The 23616-nt window shown below is 46.5% G+C and overlaps 1 protein-coding gene across 1 annotated transcript in view; it reads right to left on the bottom strand.

Moving 5' to 3' along the window:
• Positions 1-977: 977 nt before the first annotated feature.
• The window catches only part of ak5 (adenylate kinase 5), a 50717-nt gene continuing 28078 nt past the window's right edge, over positions 978-23616 (bottom strand). The window contains exons 8-14 of the mRNA XM_076296031.1: positions 13483-13565; positions 8863-8905; positions 8086-8130; positions 5929-6092; positions 4657-4773; positions 2265-2465; positions 978-1699 (exon numbers count right to left, since the gene is read on the bottom strand). Of these exons, the coding sequence (XP_076152146.1) occupies positions 1634-1699; positions 2265-2465; positions 4657-4773; positions 5929-6092; positions 8086-8130; positions 8863-8905; positions 13483-13565 (719 nt within the window). The 3' untranslated portion in view covers positions 978-1633. The remainder of the gene's footprint in view (positions 1700-2264; positions 2466-4656; positions 4774-5928; positions 6093-8085; positions 8131-8862; positions 8906-13482; positions 13566-23616) is intronic.

The following is a 23616-nucleotide window of genomic DNA, read 5'->3' as shown; positions in this document are numbered from 1 at the left end:
CCTCCAGTTCCCCAATGCGGCAAGGTCTTCGAAGCAAACCCAGGTACCAGTCCAGAGAGTTTTTCCACTGCTCGCTCCTTGAAGTTGCTGAGCACATAAGAGAGGAAGATGTTGTGCAGGCCTCGCCCATGTCAGGATAGATACAAATGTTTGATTCACTCTTTTGGATCTGGAGATCGGCTGAGCATTTCTTCCCACTGGCAATGGATGGAAGATTCAGACCCTAATGTAGTGACTATTTAATAATATGGCAAATTAAATAATACAGAGTGAAAATCCTGTTCCATAAAGCTATACATAACTATACTTAAGGCTATCACACTGATTAATGTAAATGTATCATATCCACTGTATGATCAGTTGGCAATAAAGTATCTATCTATCTATGTATTTATATGGCTTTCAGTAAGGCTATTTTTGAACTTAATGATTTAGCCTACAAAGTTTTCACTGTTCTGTCATCCTTGCAATGAATCCTAAAATATTACTTACTTAGTGTTGGTATAAATAATCAGCTTATGTAGCCTACAGTAGAACTTCCACATCAGAAGCAGAGCTCTCAAAGGCGCAGGGCCACGTCTGTGTAATTATGATACACAAGGACTGGATAAATGTGGTTGTTAATCTTTCTACATTCTCAATAGGCAAGGAAAACACTTCAAATTTTAGTGAATATAAAGAACATTTAGTATATCCCATCAGTTGGCTGACTAAGCATCATGCAATTAGAAGTAATTTGTTTCCCTCTGTCATTAAGAAGGCTGCTGCACCGCAGAGCTATCTTTTAGAGCTTGACTTTTTATGTTACAGTGGACTAGAAGTGCTCGAACATGCATGGGAGGTAGGAAAGTGTCAGTTCCATGTATTTTATTTTAATGTGATTCACAGCCAAATCCATCAACCAGTGCTACAGTTTCAGGGATCCTTTGTAAATTCATTCACCATCACCCCCTCCACATGTGGTGCTGAAGGACAACCATCTCCATATGAAACGCCTTTATTGAATCCAAACGAGTTACATGATGCTGAAAAGACTGCAGCTAGACAAAACAATAATTCCAAGAATTCTCTACGTTGTTTATTTCCAGATTGTTTTGGTCTTAAAACAAACAGAGGCAATTGTCTGATTTGTCACATAGCTGGATTTGCATGCCCGACACTATGTAAAGCATCAATGGAGAAGTACACAAGAACAGTTACAGACAGGCGTTGTACACCCCTAGGCCACCTGACATATTTGTTGGTGAAAGTAATAACAGCAAAGCTCTGTCTTCTGTGGATTGCCTGAGCACTTGAGGACCTAGGGAGCTGGGCTTAGCGGTAGCAACAAGTCATGGTGTATATTTCTCAGTGGCAGCAATGCAATGCAATAAACAGAAACAGGGAGAGAGAGAGAAAGAGAGAGACTGATCGCAAAGAGGAACACGGTTGTCAAGGTTGTATTGTATTTTATCAATGCTGGGCCTTTTATTGTGGTGAGCAATGGGCTAGACAGCACAAACAGAAGAAGAGACTGAACAGGAGATTGTGTGTGTGTGTGTGTCTCAGTGTGCTGCGTTGCAAGCTCAGGTGGAGAATTTGAGCATCTGCTCCACTTGGGGGCAGCAGCATGACTTCAGTGCCTTGGGAGCTTCTAGCAGTTATCCAGGACTCCACAGATCTGCTCAAACACCTCGTCCGGGGGCCTCTCTGCATCCACCTGCACCCACACAAAGATCCACACAAAGATCCACACAAAGATCCACACAAAGATCCACACAAAGATCCACACAAAGACCCACACAAAGATCCACACAAAGATCCACACAAAGATCCACAGACAGGAAGGAACAAAGGAAAACGTCTAATGACTTCCAAAAGCAGCCCACAGGTTTTTAACATACTGCAAAGCAATATTGGCTGACTGATACACAATAAGAGACCTCACAAGGTGAAACCAATATATACAGTATCTAATTAGATCCTCTTTGTTATCATATTGCCACTAGCCGGTAGTAGTGTGAATAATGACCGTATGACATTATAGAACATACTGTATGAAAAGGCTGGTGTTATCGCCATTGTTTTTCATAACATTGTGATACTATGTTTGATAGTAAAAAAGAACACATGAAGAGGCAAACATATGGTGGACATGGTCATGTTTACTTTGGCTGTCTGACTTTTAAATAGCTATAGCTAAATAGCTATAGACTTTTAAATAGCTATTTCCTAAAAAACAAAGATCTTTTGTTTGTTGTTTTAACTGGACTCTTTTCTCCCACCTTGTGCAGAAGGCCTCTGTGTTTGTAGTGGGAGACCACGGGCTGACTGGTGCTGCAGAAGCTCTCCACCCTCCTCTGGACATCCTGCTCCACGTCTCGGCCATCCTGCGAGCGCAGCGCTGTCCTGGCCCTCTGCTGCAGCCGGCCGGTCAGCGTGTCGGCCGAACACTCCAACAGGAGCACCAGGCTGGGCTGACCCATCTGTGGGCAGAGGAGGGGAGGAGAGGAGAGGTGGGGAGAGGAGAGGAGGGGATGAGAGGGGAGGAGGGGAGGAGAGGAGATGAGAGGAGAGGTGGGGAGAGGAGAAGAGAGGAGAGGAGGAGAGGGGAGGAGATGAGAGGAGAGGAGAGGAGAGGGGGGAGGAGAAGAGAGTAGGGGAGGAGAGGGGAGGAGAGGAGATGAGAGGAGAGGAGAGGAGAGGAGAGGAGAGGAGAGGAGGGGAGAGATGGGGAGAGGAGAGGAGAGGAGGGGAGAGATGGGGAGGAAGCAAAGGAAGTAAAGGAAAGGGAGGAGAGGGTAGAAAAGGCCAAGAGTGTGGAACAAAGGTGAGAGAAAAGAAGGGGAGGAAAGGAGGGGACGAAGGAGCGGAAGCAGAGGGGTGTAAAAGATATGAAAGGAAAGGAGGTCAAGAGAGTGGAGAGGAGAAGTGGAGCGGCAGTGTGGGAGAGCACAAGGAGATAAGAGAGGCATGGAGGGAGGAGAACAGAAGGAGCCATATTCAGACATGATCTCAAGTGTTCTGAGGGGTAGCAGCTTGGCCTTCAGGGCTGAGAAAACACAAAGACTCATGGTGAGCAGCATGGTGAGGCCCCAAACTCACCGCTAGTTCACTTTCCTGCTTTAATACATACAGTGCAAAAATTAGTACTAATTATGACCGCCGCTAGCAAAGCTAGCGAAGCGGTCATATAGGGATTGTCAAAGTTTTTTTTTTTTTTTTTTTTTTTTTCCCGTCATCTACTTCCTGAAATTTTGGTCAACGATACCCGGGGCACCGAAACACCGGGGCACATGAAATTTGGTGGGTATGTAGCCCCTCTAGACTTTTACGGAAAAATTTCGTTTGGTCCCCGGGGGCCACTCCCCCTCCGCGCTGGGCCCCCCGAAACCCAAAAAATGCAGTTTTTCCTAAATAACTACCTGAACCGTGGCACCGAGGATGAAGAAATTTTTATGGTATGTTGGTCTCAAGGGCCCACATCAACCTAGCCCATAATCACTCATTTGTGATTTGCACCCCCCCGGTAAAAAATGAAAATGCAATATCATTCTGCTTTAATCGCCCCTCTCTTCAGTAAAGACGTTCAGAACTGCACCAAAGTTTATGTATGATTAACCTGACATTCTCTGGGGGTATGCCAAGTTTCGTAGAATTTCATCCATGGGGGTAATTAGAAAATTAAGTTATGTCTACATTTAGTGACTGTACACTCATTGGCCTGTAGATGGTGGCGCACACATATACACATGCACACACACACACACAGGCACCCACATACTATCGGTATTAGAACGGCCGATACATAATTACAAATTCAGTAGGATTAAAAGGATTACATACGGGAGGCCAGTGGTGAGAAATGGATTTTGTCAGGTAGTGACAGACACCAGTTTCACACGGTTGCCTCTCCAAATGAAGTGCCTGTGAGAGTGACCAGAGCCAGAGCCTGTGAGAGTGACCAGAGCCAGAGCCTGTGAGAGTGACCAGAGCCAGAGCCTGTGAGAGTGACCAGAGCCAGAGCCTGTGAGAGTGACCAGAGCCAGAGCCTGTGAGAGTGACCAGAGCCAGAGCCAGAGCCAGGGTCCCGGTGCCACCTCCTTCTCTAGTGAAAGGGGGCACTGGGAATGACAAGCGGAAAAGCAGGATGAATGCTCACGCTGTGTGTGGCATACGAAAAACAAGTGTCACAAGAGTGACATGGGCTTCATAACGTGAGCTGTGGAGTGGCTTACTGCCTGCTGACTGACTGTTATTGGCTAATTGGGTTGTTGCTCCAACAGATGACATGCTTGCTATAGAGTAGTCATTAAAGCATGTTTAGCTTGGTAGCTGGCCTTGGTCCTGGAATGCCTATAGTGGAGATCACAAGCGCGTAATCTCCGCTGGCACTACCCCTATGGATTAGACGTAATAGTTACTTAGCCACTAGTCAAAAGGACGGGAAAAGGAGGAGGTGCACAGCTTCTACAAGGCAGAAGCGTGAGTGGTGAGGGCTGAGTACATTGCTGTCTGTATCTGTAAAGGTTCCAGAAACTTGTTTAGAAAACAACTCTCTCTCCTTTCACACATACACACACACACACACACATAGACAAACCTGCACACACATGCACAAACGCACACACATACACACACACCCGGCCCACTAACATGCCCTTCCCCGGCTCTAACCTTGACTTCGTACTCCTCTGCCTGTCGAAGGTCTCGTGGGAAACCGCTGATTAGAAAGTTTTTCCCATGACGAGTGGGGGCAGCCATGGATTCACACAGCAGGTCCAACAGGGTGTCCTGTACACACACGCACACACACACACAGCAAGTTAGCAACATGAATAAAGTGCTATATTTAGAAAAGGACACATTCTCCACTTGCCACAGATCAAGGCAGATGTCTAAAATCCATGTTCAGCATCACAAACATTATACCAACAAATAAACATCCCGACAGAGAACCATGACCATTCATTGTTTTGACCACCTTTTCTACAATGACTTTAGAGAGTTTTAATTAAATGATATAAACAAATTGTATCTCATATATTCTGACTTTCTTCAATGAAACACATGGTAGACATTTAATAACCAACATGCATACACTGGCACACAGAGAATATAAAGACACCAGGAATGATAAAATACAGCTTAACAAATTTCATACATACAGTCACACTTGACACAGACATCTGAATTACATTTCCGCCTGGGAAAGCAGTTCACTGAAAATGCTAACGATGTCTACGTTGCTAAGCAACTGTACAATAACATGCCACATTGATGAACTCCAAATTTCTGAGTTTTTTTTCCAGCGCGACCACGACGCCACTGGCAACCGAGAGATGGAGGAGCTCAAAGGGTCTTAGAACAGAGCGAAACAGTCTGTGTAGAGAGCGCTCGGCTGACGGCGCTCACGCGTTCACGTCAACCCCGCCACCAATGACGGCTCCCACAGAAGGGCACGGAGATGCCTCTGCAAATGAAGAATTGGGACACGTGTCGGATGGTGGCGGTGGCATTTCTTCAGATTGTTATGGCGATATGAGTCAGGGCTGTGCAGTACGTCACACACGTGAGCGGTTCTGACGAGCAGACCTGGCCTCCTCGGAGAGGAGAGCTGGGCTACCGGTGATGCAGCATGGGAGACACACAGAGGACATACTGGCATGAGAGGAGACATGGGCTCTCAAGGCTGTCTGTGTCAATAGTACAGCCATGTAGGTCTATATGAGAGCCTCTCCAAAGCCTGTGTAATTAAACTGAAAATTTCTCATATAAAGCCTTTAAAGGCTTTTTATACATAGAGCTCTTTTAACCATCAGATGCTGATGCTTTGTTCAGCTCTAAAGAACCATTTTGTGTGTGTGTCTATTCAGCCTATATTTATACTCTGTGTGTGTGTGTGTGTGTGTGTGTGTGTGTGTGTGTGTGTGTCTCATTCAGTCTGACCTCTGGCAGAATCTCTCCTCCCTCCAGCAGGTCTCGTAGGTATCGGCTCCTCTCGCTGTGGGACTGGAGCTCGTTGCATAAGATCTCCCCGGGGGTCAGGCGTCTCAGGCCGTACCGTTCCTCCAGACGCTCACACTGCAGAGCCTTTCCTGAGCCAGGACCGCCTGCAGGGTGTGCACACGCACACGGAGTATAAATATATGAATTAACAAAAGACACAAATGAATTCACACACACAAATAAACTGATGATGTGAATGGGGTGAAATTGAAATGAATCCCATGAATCTATGGTTGTGGCTCTACAGCACCTGTTTGTGTGACAGCCCTGAGGTCTGCTCATGCTAACTCCACAGACTCCACTCCTACTCGAGCACTGGCCATGTCTGTCTGTACCACCTGTAGGAATGTCTCCCAGTGACCCACACCGTCTTCAGAACCGCTGCCATGACCTTGACCACCCTGATTAGATCCATTGCTTTAGGCTCTTTAGAATCCAGAGCCATCTCAGACACCAGCGCAGAGCCCCCCCCCGGGTGGGAATTCTTAGCAGGCCTTGCATGGCTGAATCCCCTAGCCTGCTCTGAGGCTGTCTCATTAAAGCAGACCTATGACAAACACACAGACACAGGCTGACAGTCTAGAGACCTGGACGGTCCTCACAAATGAGCCAGACACCCCCCCCCTTGATTGTCAAGGTGCAAAGGAATTTGCAAGGCAATAGTTCTCTTTGTTCAAATTAATTCAGCAGCCATCAAGGTCAAAATACTGCAAATTCTGTTTTTCTTCTTTTGGACTTTTCACAAGCAGAGCCACTGGAGCACAGACAAAGGGAATATTTGAATATTTATTCACACATTTACTCTGGGACTGTACCTTCGCACTGCGGCTCGTGCAACAGGCTTTATTATTACAGGGCTATCACTCTATCCAGCCTGATGCCCACCTGGCAAATGGTGTGCATAACCTAGATAAGGGCACCCTGACTGCTTATCTGGGCAGACACAGACACAGGCAATCACGACACCAGGATTGGATCCATTGATTGATTCATTGATTGATTCATTTCCATATTCCTGTGAAGAGCGGGATTCCAGGAGACCATTAAAAACACCCTGCAATATGAGGCTCCAGAATTCATTAGGTGCCTCCTGTCAGTCAAGGGGCAGCTCCATGACAAAGCCCTCCGTGCGACAGTCCATCTGTCACCCATTTGACTGACAGCTCAGAAGACAGGGAGTGTGCACGAGAGTACTGCTGGACAGGATGAGGGCTGTGCATGAGGCATGAATCTTCCACCCATTCATTCAGCCCAGGTACTAGGCGAGTCCCTGACCCAGTCCCCTCTTATTCATCCTCTGTTGGTGTCTGGGCAGTGACCAGTGGATGCCACTTACATAAGCACATCCAGCGACTCGGAAAATTACAGCTGCCTGATTTTACTCTCTTTCACTTCTCTTTCTCCTTCTCCTTCTTTTCTTGTAGCACTTCCCCCCCTACCCATACCTTTCACGCCCACTCCTCACTGCACACACCCTCTCTCCCGATTTTTTACAGGAGTGTGGGTGCTTTTGCTTTTCTTTTTTAGTAGCTCTGCAGGAGACACTCTTCGGAGGGGGGAAGAAATGCACTAGAAAGTCTGGTTCTCTCTGCTCTGCTCCGCACTCCGGTCCCCAGGCCCATTAGAGTGTGGCGGCACGTGAGAACTGGGACTGTGGGAAAGTGGCGCTCAGCTGGGAGCTCATTTGGTTGTCTTTGCTACCGCCCTCTTCTCTTCTCTTCTCTTCTCTTCTCTCCATCTTACCAATGTCTCTCTCTCTCTCTCACTCTCTGTCTGTTCTCCTCCCTCTTTCCCTCCTCACCCCCCCCCCATCCTCCACCCTCTGTCTGATGGCCTGTCAGGAGACTAACAATGCTGCCACGTGGATTTTATTGACAATGTAATTAATGAACATTTATTATTATGGCATCACACAGATACGGATAACATGGCAGCCCAACGCATACTCTCTCTTTCTCTCTCTCTCTATCTCACACACACACACACACACACACACACACAGCGCTCTCTGTCCTCGGTGAAGAGCCTCTAATGACATGTTGTGATAACAATGGGGCAGGTGAGATCCTTTTAATTGCTTTACCCAGAGAAACATACCGATCACGAAGACGACCTTTGGTTTCTTCAGGTCCACCATGCAGACTGCAGAGAGAACAATAAAATGAAAAGCAAAGACAAACAACAAACACCATTTTATGCATGCAGGAATATCAATATAGCCAGGGAATAAGAATGGGCTGCCTGTCAAGAAGGTGATTTAATTTGATTTCTTTGTTTCTGCACATTGTTTCTGTGTTGCTTATTCCTATACACATAGCTTATTGCTTATTCCTGTTCACCTGGCTCTCCCTACACTGTTTAAAATGCCTCGCAGCACCTTTAACGCACTGACAAAGACAAAGATGTGCCTGGAAAAAGAAAATCCACCACTTCCAAGTTCCACCCCAACCTGAATTAGAAGCACATCCTTTCTGTTGATGCTCATCTCTGGCTACACTTCAGTGGTGACTTCAGAAGAACCACAGACATCCAATGATGACTGCCAGACTGACTGTGTGTGTATATATGTCTGTATGTGTGTGTGTGTGTTTGTGTGAGTTTGTTTGGACTGACTGCAGGCTTGAGAGCACATACACTATTTATTTTAGAAAAGCTAAGGTTTGGTTACGAGGATAACACATTCAGCAAAAATTGCAGCAAAGTTTAGCTTTATTTGTTTAGCTGATGCACCATAACACAAAACATACATTTTCTCATGAATGGCATAGAATAGTTAACAATAATTGCCACACACACAAACACACACACACACACACACGCACACACACACATCACATTAGATCACATCACATCACATCAAACCAAAATACTCACTCTCTGTTGGACACACTGCACATGCTGCCACCTCTTCATCTGCCTGTGTGAGAGAGAGAGAGGGGGGGTTGAAAAGAGAGAGAGAAGAAAGGGAAGAAAAACATGAGATAGAAATAGATCCCATTGTTTCCCTTGAGAGCACGAGCCTGGTGGCTGGTGGCATAGCGTAGTGGGGGAGCGGGAGCTAAATCCCTCTTGTTTTGCCTCCACCCCCCATGACGGGCGCACACACACACTCTCTCTCTCTCTCTTACACACACACACACACACACACACTCTCTCTCTCTCTCTCTTACACACACACACTCGCTCTCTCTCTCTTATACACACACACACACTCTCTCTCTCTCTCTCTCTCTTACACACACACACACACACACACTCTCTCTCTCTCTCTCTTACACACACACACACTCTCTCTCTCTCTTTCACACACACACACACTCTCTCTCTCTTACACACACACACACTCTCTCTCTCTTACACACAGACACTCTCTCTCTCTCTTACACACACACACACACACACTCTCTCTCTCTCTCTTACACACACACACACTCTCTCTCTCTCTCTCTTACACACACACACACTCTCTCTCTCTTACACACACACACACTCTCTCTCTCTCTCTCTTACACACACACACACACACTCTCTCTCTCTCTCTTACACACACACTCTCTCTCTCTCTTACACACACACACACACACACTCTCTCTCTCTTACACACACACACACACACTCTCTCTCTCTCTCTTACACACACACACACTCTCTCTCTCTCTCTCTCTTACACACACACACTCTCTCTCTCACACACACACACTCTCTCTCTCTCTCTCACAACAAACTGGCTAAAAGGTCATGTGCTCTTTTATGTCGAAAAAGCAAACCTTTAAATGCCACATTAGTGGTTGTTGCGGGGCGGCAGTACTTTACTCTGATTTAGTGGATTTCCTGTAGAACACAGACTATAATGGCACTGGCATGGACTCTGTCTGACCCTCTGGACTAGAGTGGGTTTAGCATGGACTCTTGGTGTGTGCAGTAGTGATGGGGCCTGGTGCTGCCCACATGGAGCTTGTGGTGGTCAGTGGCCTGTGGTGGTCAGAGTCTGATGGGGAGTGGGGAGGTGACGACAGGGAGGAGAAGCGGGCTGACACAGACTCAGAGTGGCTAGAAGGAGCAGGAGGAAGAGGAAGAGTCCAGAAGGAGCAGGAGGAAGAGGAAGAGTCCAGAAGGGTGTCAGCAGCGATGAGCCAGCTGGCCATGTGGGCATGCCAGCCGGTGCAATGAGTCACAAGGCATAGGAGAGAGTGAGGCTCAGAGGGGCCCATCCTCCTTCCCCCCTTTTAAACACACACACACACACACACACACACACACACACACACACACACACACACACACACACAGACCCATTTTATACATATAAAATATACATACAGATGCACACACATACACACAAATAAAAACCATCTGGCTTCATTTGTACCACTACAGTAATAACCTTCCTGGAAGGTGAATCACAGACCATGTTCATTCATGGTCATTTAAAGGAACGCAAAAAGCCAGGACATTCTGCGGTCTGCTCATCACAATCCTTCTTTGGCTGAGGGGAAATTAAGTGGAGCGAGGCAGGCACAGGTCAACTGGAGAAGGGAAAAGAGGGACACACATAACATCCGCTCTGGTAAACGTAACTCAGCCCTCTCTTCCTCTTCCTCCTCTCTCATGACTCTTCCTCTCCTCTTCTCCTGTTCCCTGTGCTGTCACCCTGTGAGCGTGACCGTCTGTTCATGGAGTGGTGCCGCGGTGACCAGTCCACGGGGCCGGCCGATGCGCCAGCGTCCAACGTAAGCGGAGGGGCTGAGCGGGGATCCCACAGACGTGGGCAACAGAGGAAGTCTCGGCACTAGCACACCCCTCACTTTCTCCATCTCTCGCCCACACTATCACTCCATCTCTCTCTCTCTCTCTCTTTCTCCCTTCCTCCCTCTAACTCTTGTTGTTTGTCTCAATTTCACCCGGTCGCCTGGGTGGAAAAGACTTACACAACCACACATTTAGAATGCCCTTAACTCAGAGCACAGCACAAACAGCCTGGTCACCAAACACTTATATATTCACATTCTCTGGAACGTTCTATATTTGCATTGAACAACAACAACAAAATATTAGACGATCACATGATGACACACAAGCCAAGTAGATGACATCTGTGGGATGAGTGCAATAGGATAATTGTAGCCACGGGCAGTGCTCTCGTGAGGGGGCGAAATATATCTATGGTAGGAGAAGGGCCGACACAAAAGGGGTTCATTTGGATAACAAGTGGGCTTGGGCATGGGCGGGCAGTGGGGTGGGCATGATGTGGGATGGCCTGCCGCCTGGCTGGGCTCAGATGGAGACACGGGGACTCACTGTGCCGGCAGGGGCCCACGGGTGGTGACAGATGACAGAGTCACTGTGTGGGCGAGTGAGGCTGGTGGAGAGGCTGTTTTCTGTTTGTGGTGTGTGTGTGTGTGTGTGTGGTTGGGGGGGGGGTTCCACAGAGTGTTTGTGTGGTATAAGGAGTATACATGCATGTGTGTGGTGGTGGTTAAAGTTGAACACACCCTCATTAATCCACACAGACATTCTCCCTGTCTGGACCTTCAAGCACACACAGAATCATGCATACAGAGAGACCCACAAGCACACTGTTTGAGACACACACACAAACACACACACACACACACACACACACACACACACACAGAGAGGAGGCACAGCTGTGTGATGCTATTTGACAATGCCTTGGCCTTCAAAAACAGAGGAGATTCAGGGATGCAGCTGTGGTTTCAAAGAGACAGGCCTAAGCTGCCTCGCTCACTCTCTCCCCACCCGTCTGGAACCAAACAAGGCTCACATCTAAAAAAGCAAGGGACTTGGAAAGAGAGGAGTGGTGCTCTGGCCAGTGTTGCATGGCTCAAATGAGTTGTGAGGCTTTAAGAGCTCTGGGTAGTGGTACTCAGCATCCCAGTGCGTGCAGGCTCAACTGATTAGAAGGGTGGGCCATTACTGCAAGCTGTTTGGAGGCACACACTGAGTCACATTAAACAAGACCATTCCATGTGCACTGGAGAGACGAACCTACCAAAAAGACAATAGGCCTGGATAACGAAGCAGTCAACAGAATAACCAGGTGATCTGTCTGTCAGGCTGCGTACAGTTCACCTGAGTTTCTGATCATTCTACATTATCCATTAGATGACGATGCTGTTCACTACATAACAATATAATATACATCACCCAAAATCAAAAGCAAGCTGAAGAGTCAGGTATGAAGTGTGCTGTAAAATGTCAAAGTGCAGATGGTCTGAGTTCACTGATGTTTCATGTTACCAGATTACATCTAAACAAGGCATTCGGATTATACAAAAATGTCTGTGTTGTTGAGTTCACGTTGTTCCTCTCGGTTGTTATCTACTGGTAAGCAACTAATAATCTTAAATAGACAAGCAAGAGGTCAGTGCTGGTGTCATCTCCTTGTAGGGAGACCTGATGATGATGTGATAATTCTCTGTGATGGATGAAACAGCCTCTATAGGTGTAAATGGGTCCCATTTGGAGCTCAAGGACACAGGCACCATGTGTCAAAGTGGCCAGCGACAGGTCTTTGGCTGAGGAGTTCAAATGTGCCAGAACTGGCGTTGGGTTTAAGAATGGGTTGGCCGCACTGGCACTGTGAGTGGGGAGGAGGTGTCATTGTCTCATTTGTACAGCTCACGGAAATAATTGGACAATTATTGTATATATAGGAGGATGGTAGGGTTTAATTGGACACTGGATGTACAGTCTGGACCAGGGCACTTCAGAGGAATCAGCTTGTTATAGACTTAATGTGTGAAGGCAGAAAAGGAGCAGCCGTACACACAAATGAGCAGATAAATAAATAAAAAAAAAAGCATTCAAAGTTACACTGAATTCAAAAGGGGGGCTTGGGTGGCCGGAATTGAAGCCATCAATTCACTGCACAGCAGATGTTGGTTTAAAATATCACAGCAATTTGTCTTCCTGAGCAGGTCAACAATTGGTGGTCACCATTTAAGTAACAAAGTGTAGTTGAATGCATGGATATTTGTGCAATAGCAGGGTACAGGTGATTGCTTGCTATGCAGGTGATCTTATCCGGTTGAGCTCCACTCTCGGTTACTCTATCTCTCTCTCTCTCTCTCTCTCTCTCTCTCTCTCTATCTCTCTCTCTCTCTCTCTCTGACTCAGCACAGTAATTCACTATTTCATTTTTTGTCTCTCCTTTTCAAATGGGTGGCAATCTGAATACTTACATAAATGTGATTCCAGATGTTTTTGTGAACAAAAAGAGGCAAAGAGAGGTTCAAATCAATCCTAATAGAAGCTTAAATGCCAAAGGGGACATAACCATTACGCCTCATGGGAGATACAATGAAGCTATGTTTCATCAATGTATTAAATGTACATATTCTAAAGCGGTCTGATACAAGCAGCATGCAGGCAGAGAGAGGGGAGAGTTGTAAAACAACAGATTGCTACCTATATGTGATGTATGCCACACAAAGCATGCGCATGTGTCACAGAAATGAATGCTACACTTACCTGCTCATCAAATTTGGAGGGCTCGTCTGCCTCTGTTAGGCTTGTGGTGTCTGACAGCAAACTAAGGTCAAGCTCACTGGGACCTGCAGAGAGAGAGACAGAGAGACAGACAGACAGACAGAGACAGACAGACAGAGGAGAGGCATTACCTTAATGGACGTAGCACGGAGAGCAGAGAGGAAGTAAGGCTGTGCTGATTCACTTAAGACACCCCAGGCTCCTTTGCATCACAGAGAATGACACTCATGCAGAGGAGAGTGACTAATCTTAAAACATGACGGCTCTGACGAGAGGCCTCTGTAGATTATTAACACTCCACAAGAAGCAGTTAATACATTCTCAGTGCCTTTAAGGCTAGTCTTTAAGTGGACTGGAGGAGATGAATTCAAAGATATTGTAACGTTTTGATAGCGAACCACACAGTTGTCCAATCAAAAGGTTTATTCACTGGGAACGAGAGCCGGGACACAGATAGACCAAGACACAGAACACAATGCAAACAGGGCAGGTCAAGCACGCACACACACTACACATACAGGGGAGGACGCAGCCTCCCACACAAAAAGGATCACACACGAGGGAGAACTAAAAGGGAAACATGTTACAATAAAGACGCTAACATTACACACAAAACTAAGGAGAATAACGACATAAACCCCCCAAATGTTCGCTCTCGTATCCCAGGATCCCCTGCGCGGGAGAACGCGAACACTGTCTTTTGCGCCGACGTTACATAGCTCCCCCAACAAGCCATTGCCGTCCTCGGCAATGACCACGAGGTAGCCACATGCTAACGTCGGCGCGCGTCGCCCGCCACTCAGTTCAGTGCGACAGTACCGCCAACTCACGTGGGGTGCACGCGCCGCAGGAGCTCACTCAACGGGGCGCCACGCTGCTAGCAATCCAGTTCGGGCGTGCTAGCAGCCACGTGGCCGACCCGCTCGTCACCAGCTCCCTCTCAGCAGCCGCCCTCAGGCTGCACTTTCCGCGGCGTGTCACCACGGCACTCCTCCTCTCCAGACGGGGCCCTAGGTGGCCTTACAACCGTCGACACTGTACCAAGCACCGGGGTTCGAGGGGGGCCAGATGAAGCTGCACCAACGCCACTCCGCTCCGTCGAGTCGCCGACCGGGACAGACAGGCACCGACTCCACAGCAACCGGACCGCGCTGAGCTCTCCCGCTGCAGCTACCGTCTTCGGCGTCCCTCCTCGTGTTGCCATCTCGCAGAGCCGTACTGCTCTGTTCCCGGCCCGTTCCACTCCTTCGCGGCCTCGGCGAAGGCACGACCCCCGAGATGGTCGTGCTATCGAACTCCACACAACGAACTTTTTTTCTTTTTTAAAAGGCGCCAGCCAACAGGCCAACTAGAACTAGCGCCTAGCACTGCACGGTGCCCCTCACACGCACCCAAAAGTTAAAGCACACACCAAAACAGTCACACACTAGAGGGCCCTTCCGTCGAAGCTGCCCCAACGTCGTGAGTTCGCTGCCCTCAGCGGCTCCGCCAACCGTCCATCGTCTAGGAACCTCTTCCTCGCCGCACTCCCTCTCTGCTCACGCGTCGCGGCTCGCCGTGGAGTCAGCGCCCAGGCCATCGCCGTCCTCTCCGTGAACGCTTCTTCAGGCTCCCCTTCCGGCAAGAACTTCTCCCATGGCCGCAGGCAGCTCCAACCGAAAGCTCCTCTCCTCCGTCGGCAGTAGCGATAGAAGGCCCCGAGCTTTTTAGTAGCCCTTACAAGGGCTCTCTCTGCATCCTCTTGTGTGGGCCTCCACCCAGTGATGAGGTCTCCCGCTCCCAGCTGCTCCCGCTGAGTGGAGGCCATGTTCGAAAGTCGCTTCTGACACCAATGTAACGTTTTGATAGCGAACCACACAGTTGTCCAATCAAAAGGTTTATTCACTGGGAACGAGAGCCGGGACACAGATAGACCAAGACACAGAACACAATGCAAACAGGGCAGGTCAAGCACGCACACACACTACACATACAGGGGAGGACGCAGCCTCCCACACAAAAAGGATCACACACGAGGGAGAACTAAAAGGGAAACATGTTACAATAAAGACGCTAACATTACACACAAAACTAAGGAGAATAACGACATAAACCCCCCAAATGTTCGCTCTCGTATCCCAGGATCCCCTGCGCGGGAGAACGCGAACACTGTCTTTTGCGCCGACGTTACAATATGTTTATGATTGATGAGGAACATGAGGTGGCAAGGGATTCATTCTATTCTATTGCTAACAAATAATGAATGGAATATATTCCTTTGAACTAATGACACCATGGGCTCTATTTTGCACTGTAGCGAAATTGACTTTGTAACTCACGCTTTTGTCTTTCCTATTTTGCAGTCAGCGCATATTGGAATTTTCCCTCCACAGGTACATGTGCGTAGCCTGACGAGCCAGACCCACATTAAAATGTAGGGTCTGGGCACTCACCGTTCGCAGTGCTCAGTCCGAGCGGGATAATCAGTTGTCTTTCAAATTCCCTCTGCACGCAATAGGACAGCGGCAGCGCAATTCGTAACCGCAACGTAACTCCCCAACGTTGCCAATCCGTATCTGCAACATTGTTGTAGCAACGTGGAATTGAAAGGTGCCATTTCGTAACCGTAACGTAAGTTACCGACGTCGCCAGTCCTTAACAACAACTGCAGGCAACATTGCGGCAACGTCGCAAGTGAAAGGTTGCATTACGTAACCGCAACGTAACTTGCCAATCCGTAACCGCAACAATAATACAATTATAGTATGTGCATTACATGACAACTACCCTTCTTACAGCACTTGTACATAGGCCAATTAATATCTGTAGGCACAGCGAATGCTTTGATCCGGGTGATATTACCGTTACTGTGGGAGAGAGACAACCTATGTAACATCAGATCACATCTTCATGGTTATCCATTTTGCTATTAATTACATTCAGTCATATGAACTTACCTTATGTGTGTAGCTGATTTTCAACCATTCAGGCTTATGTCCTCCAACAAGATACACAATGGAATTGTCAGCTGGACTTTTATACTGGGTTAGAACTAGTAGTTTCACATCCACGGTTTCTTTTTTTTTTTAAATAAACTATTCAATTTATTGTTAAAAAAATCAGTAAGAGTTGAGCCTAAGCTAAGCCTAAGCCTAAGACAACAGACTGAATAATTAGCTTAATGAGTTCAAGCAACTGAGAACTTTCTTCAGCCAATGGATTTTAGTGTTTTAGCAACTGGGAAAAACTGTAAGTACTCATATATTTTAGATGTTACATGTAATGTACATATACTGTATATATCACCACATATGTATTGTGCATACATTGTATGTGCATGGTCTCATATATACATATATATTGTAACATATATTGTGCATATATGTTACAATATATATGTACATATATCTTTACAAATATTACCAATACATTTCCCCATATACATCTGAATACATTATGGTGGATATTTCTAACTAATTTAAGGCAGTCATGGCCTACTGGTCAGGACTTGAAACCGAAGGGTTGCTGGTTCGATCCCCGACCAATAGGTAAAATGCTGACCTGATCACGATGTTGTTGCACCATTCTTCATGGTAGCAAATGGCAACATCATCAGCTGACCAGTTCACAATGTTGTGGCTACATCACTCACAATACTACATGGCAACGTCATTGGCTGACGTCGCGGGGACGGTTCCCATGACACCAAATGGTAACGTCATCAGCTGACCAGTTCACAACGTTGGGTCAACATCACTCACAGTACTACATGGCAACGTCATCGGCTGATGTCATGGTGACGTTTCCCACAGCATCAAATGGCAACGTCATCAGCAGACCCATTTACAACATTGTGGCAACATCACTCCAAATACTACATGGCAACATCATCGGCTGACGTCGCCGGTACATTTCCCACAGCACCAAATGGCAACGTCATCAGCTGACCCGTTTACAACGTTGTGGCAACATCACTCCAAATACTACATGTCAACGTCATTGGCTGACGTCGCTGGGACATTTCCTGATACTAAATGGCAACGTCATCAGCTGACCTGATCATGCTGTTGTGGCAACATCACTCACAATACTACATTGCAACGTCATAGGCAGACGTCGCAGAAACGTTTCCCACGGCACCAAATGGCAATATCTGTGACGTTGCAACAACATAGTCAGAAGGTAATGTCGCGGTGACCAAATGACAACTTTATGGCGAAGTTGCTGCAACGTCATGTGTTAGCTGGGGTAGCTTTACACCTGCAGGAGCGCTTGCTTGGGCGCCTGTGTTTCGCAATGCACTTTGCTCCTCTCATCTATACGACACAGTTCCCATTTCTCCAAACCATACATAATTACAAGAACAAATATTGCTACACGAGGGAAATCAATGTGGTGTCCGATGTGAAAAAATAGGTATAAATCTAGTGTACACATTTCCACGAATCACGGATGTGTTGATGACATAAATTAGGAAATATTAGAGGACTTAATGAGACGTGATGTTGAACTGCATGCCAATGCCATTTAACCCAAATGCACCAGCAGCAGCACGGGAGAGGAGAGCTTATCTGACAGATCTGCATTGTCTATAGTGAGGTAGATTACATTGCAAAAATATCACCGTGCATTCATAACCTCGTGATTCAGTGAGAGTGATCCCAAAACATCGGAAAGTAACATTTCTGTATTACATTTTGTCAAGAGGAAAAATCAATAGCAAATTGTTCCCAACTGACTATAGCGCTGTGAACCATTCCTGGCTGCGCCTGGCAATTCCGCCATCATAATAGCAATCCGCTATGGAACAAGCATGCCTATTGTTAAAGGCAATGTGAGATGACGCTCTGATTGGTTTATTGCACCTTACGCCCAAACCACACCCATGATTAATGTAGCTACTTCAGACCACCCCATTTTAGATTTGCGTCAGGCGCAACAGTCATTAACCCACTGGTAAAATAAAAAACAGCGGCCAAGATCCGCCCACAAAGCGATTTGCGCAAAATCAATTGCGCTAAAGTGCACGATAGAGCCCCATAAGTTGCACATTTCCCAGTCTCTTGAGAATTTAGGAGAAATGTTGCATTGTGGGTCATTCTTCATGCTTAATACGGCCCTTTTGTGGAATCCAGTCTTGTTTCTCACTCCCTTGTGTCTCTAATTCTTCAGTTTTTCATTGGGACATGATGCCTTTGAACAGACACATCTACAACAACTGCACAACTGCAACAACAAACCCAACAACTGGCTCAGATACTCTTTACTTCAGGCTCTGAATGGCAACCAGTCTTATGCATTCATTGTTACCATCCCTGCTGAAAAAAACAGCTAGAAACCAGCTTATGCTGGTAGCTGGTTTTAGCTGGTTTTAGCTGGTCTTTGCTGGTTTTCTTCCAGCTCTTGCTGGTCTTTGCTGGTGTAGCTGGTTGGACCACCAGCTGGATATGCTGGCGTGACCATCTGAGGAAGCTGGTCATGCTGGTTTGACCAGCCTGTCGTGTGGGATACAGCTGGTGCAAGATGGTCATGCTGGTGACCAGCCTGCCAAGCTTGACATTGTTGGTGCAAGATGGTCATGCTGGTTTGACCAACATAAGCTGGCACGGCCAGTTAAACCAGCAGTGTAGACCATCAACACCAGCTAAAATGACCAGCTTGAGGTGGTACGACAAGCAAAACCAGCTGAATTACCATCGTTAGGTGGGTAAACCAGCTGAAGGTATGTTTTCGCAAGAGATTTGCTGGTCTAGCTGGTCAACCATCATAGGGTGGTCAAACAAGCTGGTCAACAAGCTGGTCAACCAGCAAACCACCTTTAGCTGGTCAGGCTGGTTTTTTCAGTAGGGATACTTGCCATGCCATTTCATTTCCTGCACTTAATGACAAGCCCAAACAGAGATTATTAATGCTCTGTGGTTATGGAGGCATGCGTAGACTTTGATCTTCACTACTGTTGCAAATCCTGTTTTGGGCATGCAAAATAATGTAAAATTGCAAAGTGAAACCTCTGAAAAACAAAAATGAAAAAAAAAAAACACTTGCAAGAGGTAGAGCTTTCATATATGATAAGTAGGCTGTGCTACAAATGCTGGCCACCCCCCCCCCCCCCAAAAAAAAATATGTTTCCTTTCAGATTCTAGCTTTTTTAGCAAGGCAAAACAGCAGAATCCGATTCAGATAGATAGATAGATAGATAGATAGATACTTTATTGATCCCCAGGGGAAATTCAAGAATTCAGATTCAGCACTTTGCTCCAAAAATCAGCCACATCTCAAGATGACATGTTTTTCTTCCGGGCGAAGATGACGGCATGTCAGAGAACGGCCTTGACTGTCCACGCCAGAGGAGTCCTGTCTGCAGTCTGCTGTCCCGTAATGCCAGAGCGGATGTTATGCACTGTGCAGTATATTTATGTCATATACAACCCCAACACACACACACACACACACACACACACACACACACACACATACACACACAAACAAAACGCACATACAGAGAGATATCCACCACCTGGTACTGTCATTCATTTATCCGCCATTAGGGACAGCTTCCACAGTAATCTCCACCAAAACTTATCCTGTGGAGGGGGTCAAGTGAGCAATTTAACAGAGTGCATGAGCTGCCCAAACCACTAAAGGGCCTGCTGTGCTTTTATCCCTTTGCTTTCTCTCTGTCATTCTCCCGCACTCTCAATCTCTTTAGATTAGCAATTATCCAAGAAATGGCTTCCTTTAGGGAGAATGCAAACTGCGTGGTGGGGAAATTAAAGTGATGGAGGTTCTCAGAGTGTCCCATTTAAAAACAGTGCTGTCACACCTGGGGCCCTGAGGCCACTGGAGAGAGGCTCTCGCCACCGTTTCACAAGTAAACCCTTTACAAGCCAAAGAGAGAGGCACCAGCTGGAAAATGGATGCCCCCCCCCCCCCCGACCGACCGGGGGCGACCGAGAGGATGCGTGAGGATGGGGGGGGGGTTATGTTGTGCCCACCGCAGAGAGCTTTTAAGGAGGCTAAACCTGCTGAAACCCGCTGCTCAGTACACTACCAGATAGCCAACAACACCATCATCACCTCCATCCCCAAGTCACTGTGAAGGGATGAGGGCTGGGGGAGAGGCTCACTCTTCATTTCCTGAGGAATGAGAGTTGCCATGCGTCCCTCCCCTGCATCAAGCGAGATATAGAACTAGCAAAGCTCTCAAATCGATATGGTATTGCTTTTTATCTTGAGCACTTAGGGGGTGGGTGTCTGTGTTTGTTTAGTTTTTTTTTCAGTCTTTAACAGGGAAAATGTGTTCCATCTCCCCTGATTGATGGAGGGAACTGTGCAGAGATGCTCTGTGTGGCAGCAGAGATACAAATGATCCCAGAAGCCGAGGCCTGTGACACACTGATGTCTGCTTCACATACACAATTATGGGTTAAACGTGGAGTTTTCACAGATGGCATATATACAGTATATACTATATGTGTGTGTGTGTGTGTGTGTGTGTGTGTGTGTGTGTGTGTATATACAGTATGTGTGTGTGTCTGAGTGTGTGTGTGTGTGTGTGTGTGTGTGTGCGCATGTGCATGTGTGCATTATATATGTTTATTATACGGCTCTTCACAATATGCTAGTAGAACGCTCTATTGACTTGAATGGGATTTCCCACGTTCTACTGTAAATTATTTTTAATTATTTTTAATACTGATAGTTCCGGTCCTTGATTGTGATTAGCTGAATAGCGTTCAATGCCGTAAGCATAAACATACACCTTGACCGCATTTTGTTCTATATTACTGGGCTACCATAACTTGATACAAAAGTTAAAGCTGCAGTTGATAAGAATTTTTTTTATCATATTCACTGAAACCGACACTATGCTCCGAAATCAGCCGGTTTTAGAAAAAAAAAACAGTACTTCTACCTCCACCTGAGCCTGTTATTTGTTTTGCAAAAATCCATAGCTCCCGGTTCTTCTGGTCCAATCAGAGCAGGGCTGTGTGAGATCTGACTGTCAATCACAGTCTGGTGCAGTCTGGTGCGCACTGACGAGCACAAACTTGATGAGAGGGTGCTCGGTGGTAGTGGGGGAGGGGCATGAGAATTGTAAACATTCAATCTGTCGGACTTACCAACTGCAGCTTTAAAGTAGTTACATCTCAACGTTGCTTGGCAACCATTCTTGGTGGAAGAATGATTATCTATCTGGGGACTTATTTTCCCAATAATGACCGGCGTTCTATACATTATCCATTATATGTTGTGTTACTGCCTTAGGAACCATGCAATCTGGCAGCTGAATGCATACACACAGAAAGCACAGTAGGAACAGTATGCATGCTTGTCATGATCAATGATCAATGATCAATGGGGTATGCACATAAGCCATCACTGAAGTGCCTCAGGGTCATCTCAGATATTCCTGTGCACTGTCCTCGCAGTCATGAACAGGAGAAGGGCTTTTGAGATCTCTACGTGTGGTCTGCTACTTGCTATGCCTGAGGCAGAAGGGTTGACACTAGAGATGTAACCCTCTAGCTGAGTGTATGTGTATGTGTATGTGTACACTTTGTGTGTGTGTGTGTGTGTGTGTGTGTGTGTGTATGTGTGTGTGTGTGCATCAAGCGCAGCCCATTGCCTGGTCAAGAGCCACATAGCCTCCGCTGCACCAGGGTCATCCATAAATCTGTCTGTCTAAGCTAGTCCTGCATCATCACCCTGCCCACTTCCCCCACAAAAACAGCTAGACTGGAGTAGCCCTTATTCCCTAAAATGTATAGTAAGAGTGTGTATGTGTGTAATAATATTATATAATCAAAGCCATGTGTAATTACTAGTACCCTTCAACAACGTTGTCTAGATCCATGACTTTTGTCTGTCTGTGTGTCAGTTTTGTACAGCCAACAAGCTCAATGAAACCTACTGGATGGGGTACAGTTTGAAAATGAGTCCATACTAACAGCAAAGACATTGTGTTGGTCACTGGTGAACTGGCACTTTGTGTGGTGGGGTGACTGTGGGTGTGCACTGCCAGAGAATTTATGATGTATAAAAATATACATGTGTCTACAATATGTCTCTTGTTTAACATATAAATGCCTCATTGCCAGTATATCAAGAGCACAACGGATATCACGTGTACACTGCTAAAACTTACCTCTTTCTTTCATAAAATGTCACCCTTTCTAATTACTGATTCAAAGAACGTATCCACAATTAGATTTAATTATAGATTTGATTGAATAAAAATGATTTCAAAGGATTTTATCTATGTTTAATTGACAAATGCACATGCCTTCATCTGTAAAGTCTATACTTTCAAATGTTAATCAAACATTAAAAAAATGGACACTGGAGTTTCATTTGTTATTATATATTCGGAACCTCCTTTTCACAGTAATTACATAATGCATTAGAACAATCCACCTATATTATAATTACATAATTTGGAGATTTTGCTGAAATAATTATGTAAATATCCACAGACCTGCGAGCTGAATAAGAAAATTAACTCTGCTTAGAGCCTGACCTTCGTATCAGTCAATTAATGGCCGTGGTCAGACCCCATCTCCATACTCTCTATCGATCTCACACTACTCCACTCCCTGCATGACCCCCACTATAGATATCCTTTCCTGCTGCACCACAAACAACGATGGGAGGAGATGAGCTGAGAAAATAAATAAATCAAAAACAAGACAGAGAATTTCTTCAGCTCTTCTTCTCCATATCTAACTCCCCCATTAATCATTGCCACTCTGTGGGGCAGTTCATTCAACCCTGCAAGATTCTCTCACCACCCACTCCCAACTCCAGCCCTGCCGTCACCATCACCCTGGCCACCCCCGTCTCCCCTCGCTCCATCCTGCAGGAGGCTGCCGCTACACAGAGTCTTGGCCTAACTTGTCATGCGTTCTCCCAGCTCCCTCGGTCAGCCCTGTCCAAGCCAAGGTCAGCCACTGGACGAGACACACTCGTGCTCCTCATCAGAATGTAGCCGGGTCATGTGTTCTGGCTCCCTGAGCCTCATAATCGTGCATATACAGGAAATGCAGGACAACCACCCACAGTTGATGGTTGCAAGCTGCAGTGGCGGAACTGTGCATGGTGTCCTAACAGCACAGCTTCACACTTACCTCCCTCCTC

The sequence above is a fragment of the Alosa pseudoharengus genome, unplaced genomic scaffold, assembly GCF_046254945.1.
Source record: "Alosa pseudoharengus isolate Yale_2024_CS ecotype anadromous, Long Island Sound unplaced genomic scaffold, YU_APseudo_1.1 YU_APseudo_1.1_scf_2, whole genome shotgun sequence".
Taxonomy (NCBI): Eukaryota; Metazoa; Chordata; class Actinopteri; order Clupeiformes; family Clupeidae; genus Alosa; species Alosa pseudoharengus.
The sequence above is the reverse complement of the archived record's forward strand: the minus strand, read 5'-3'. Positions and strand labels throughout refer to the sequence as shown.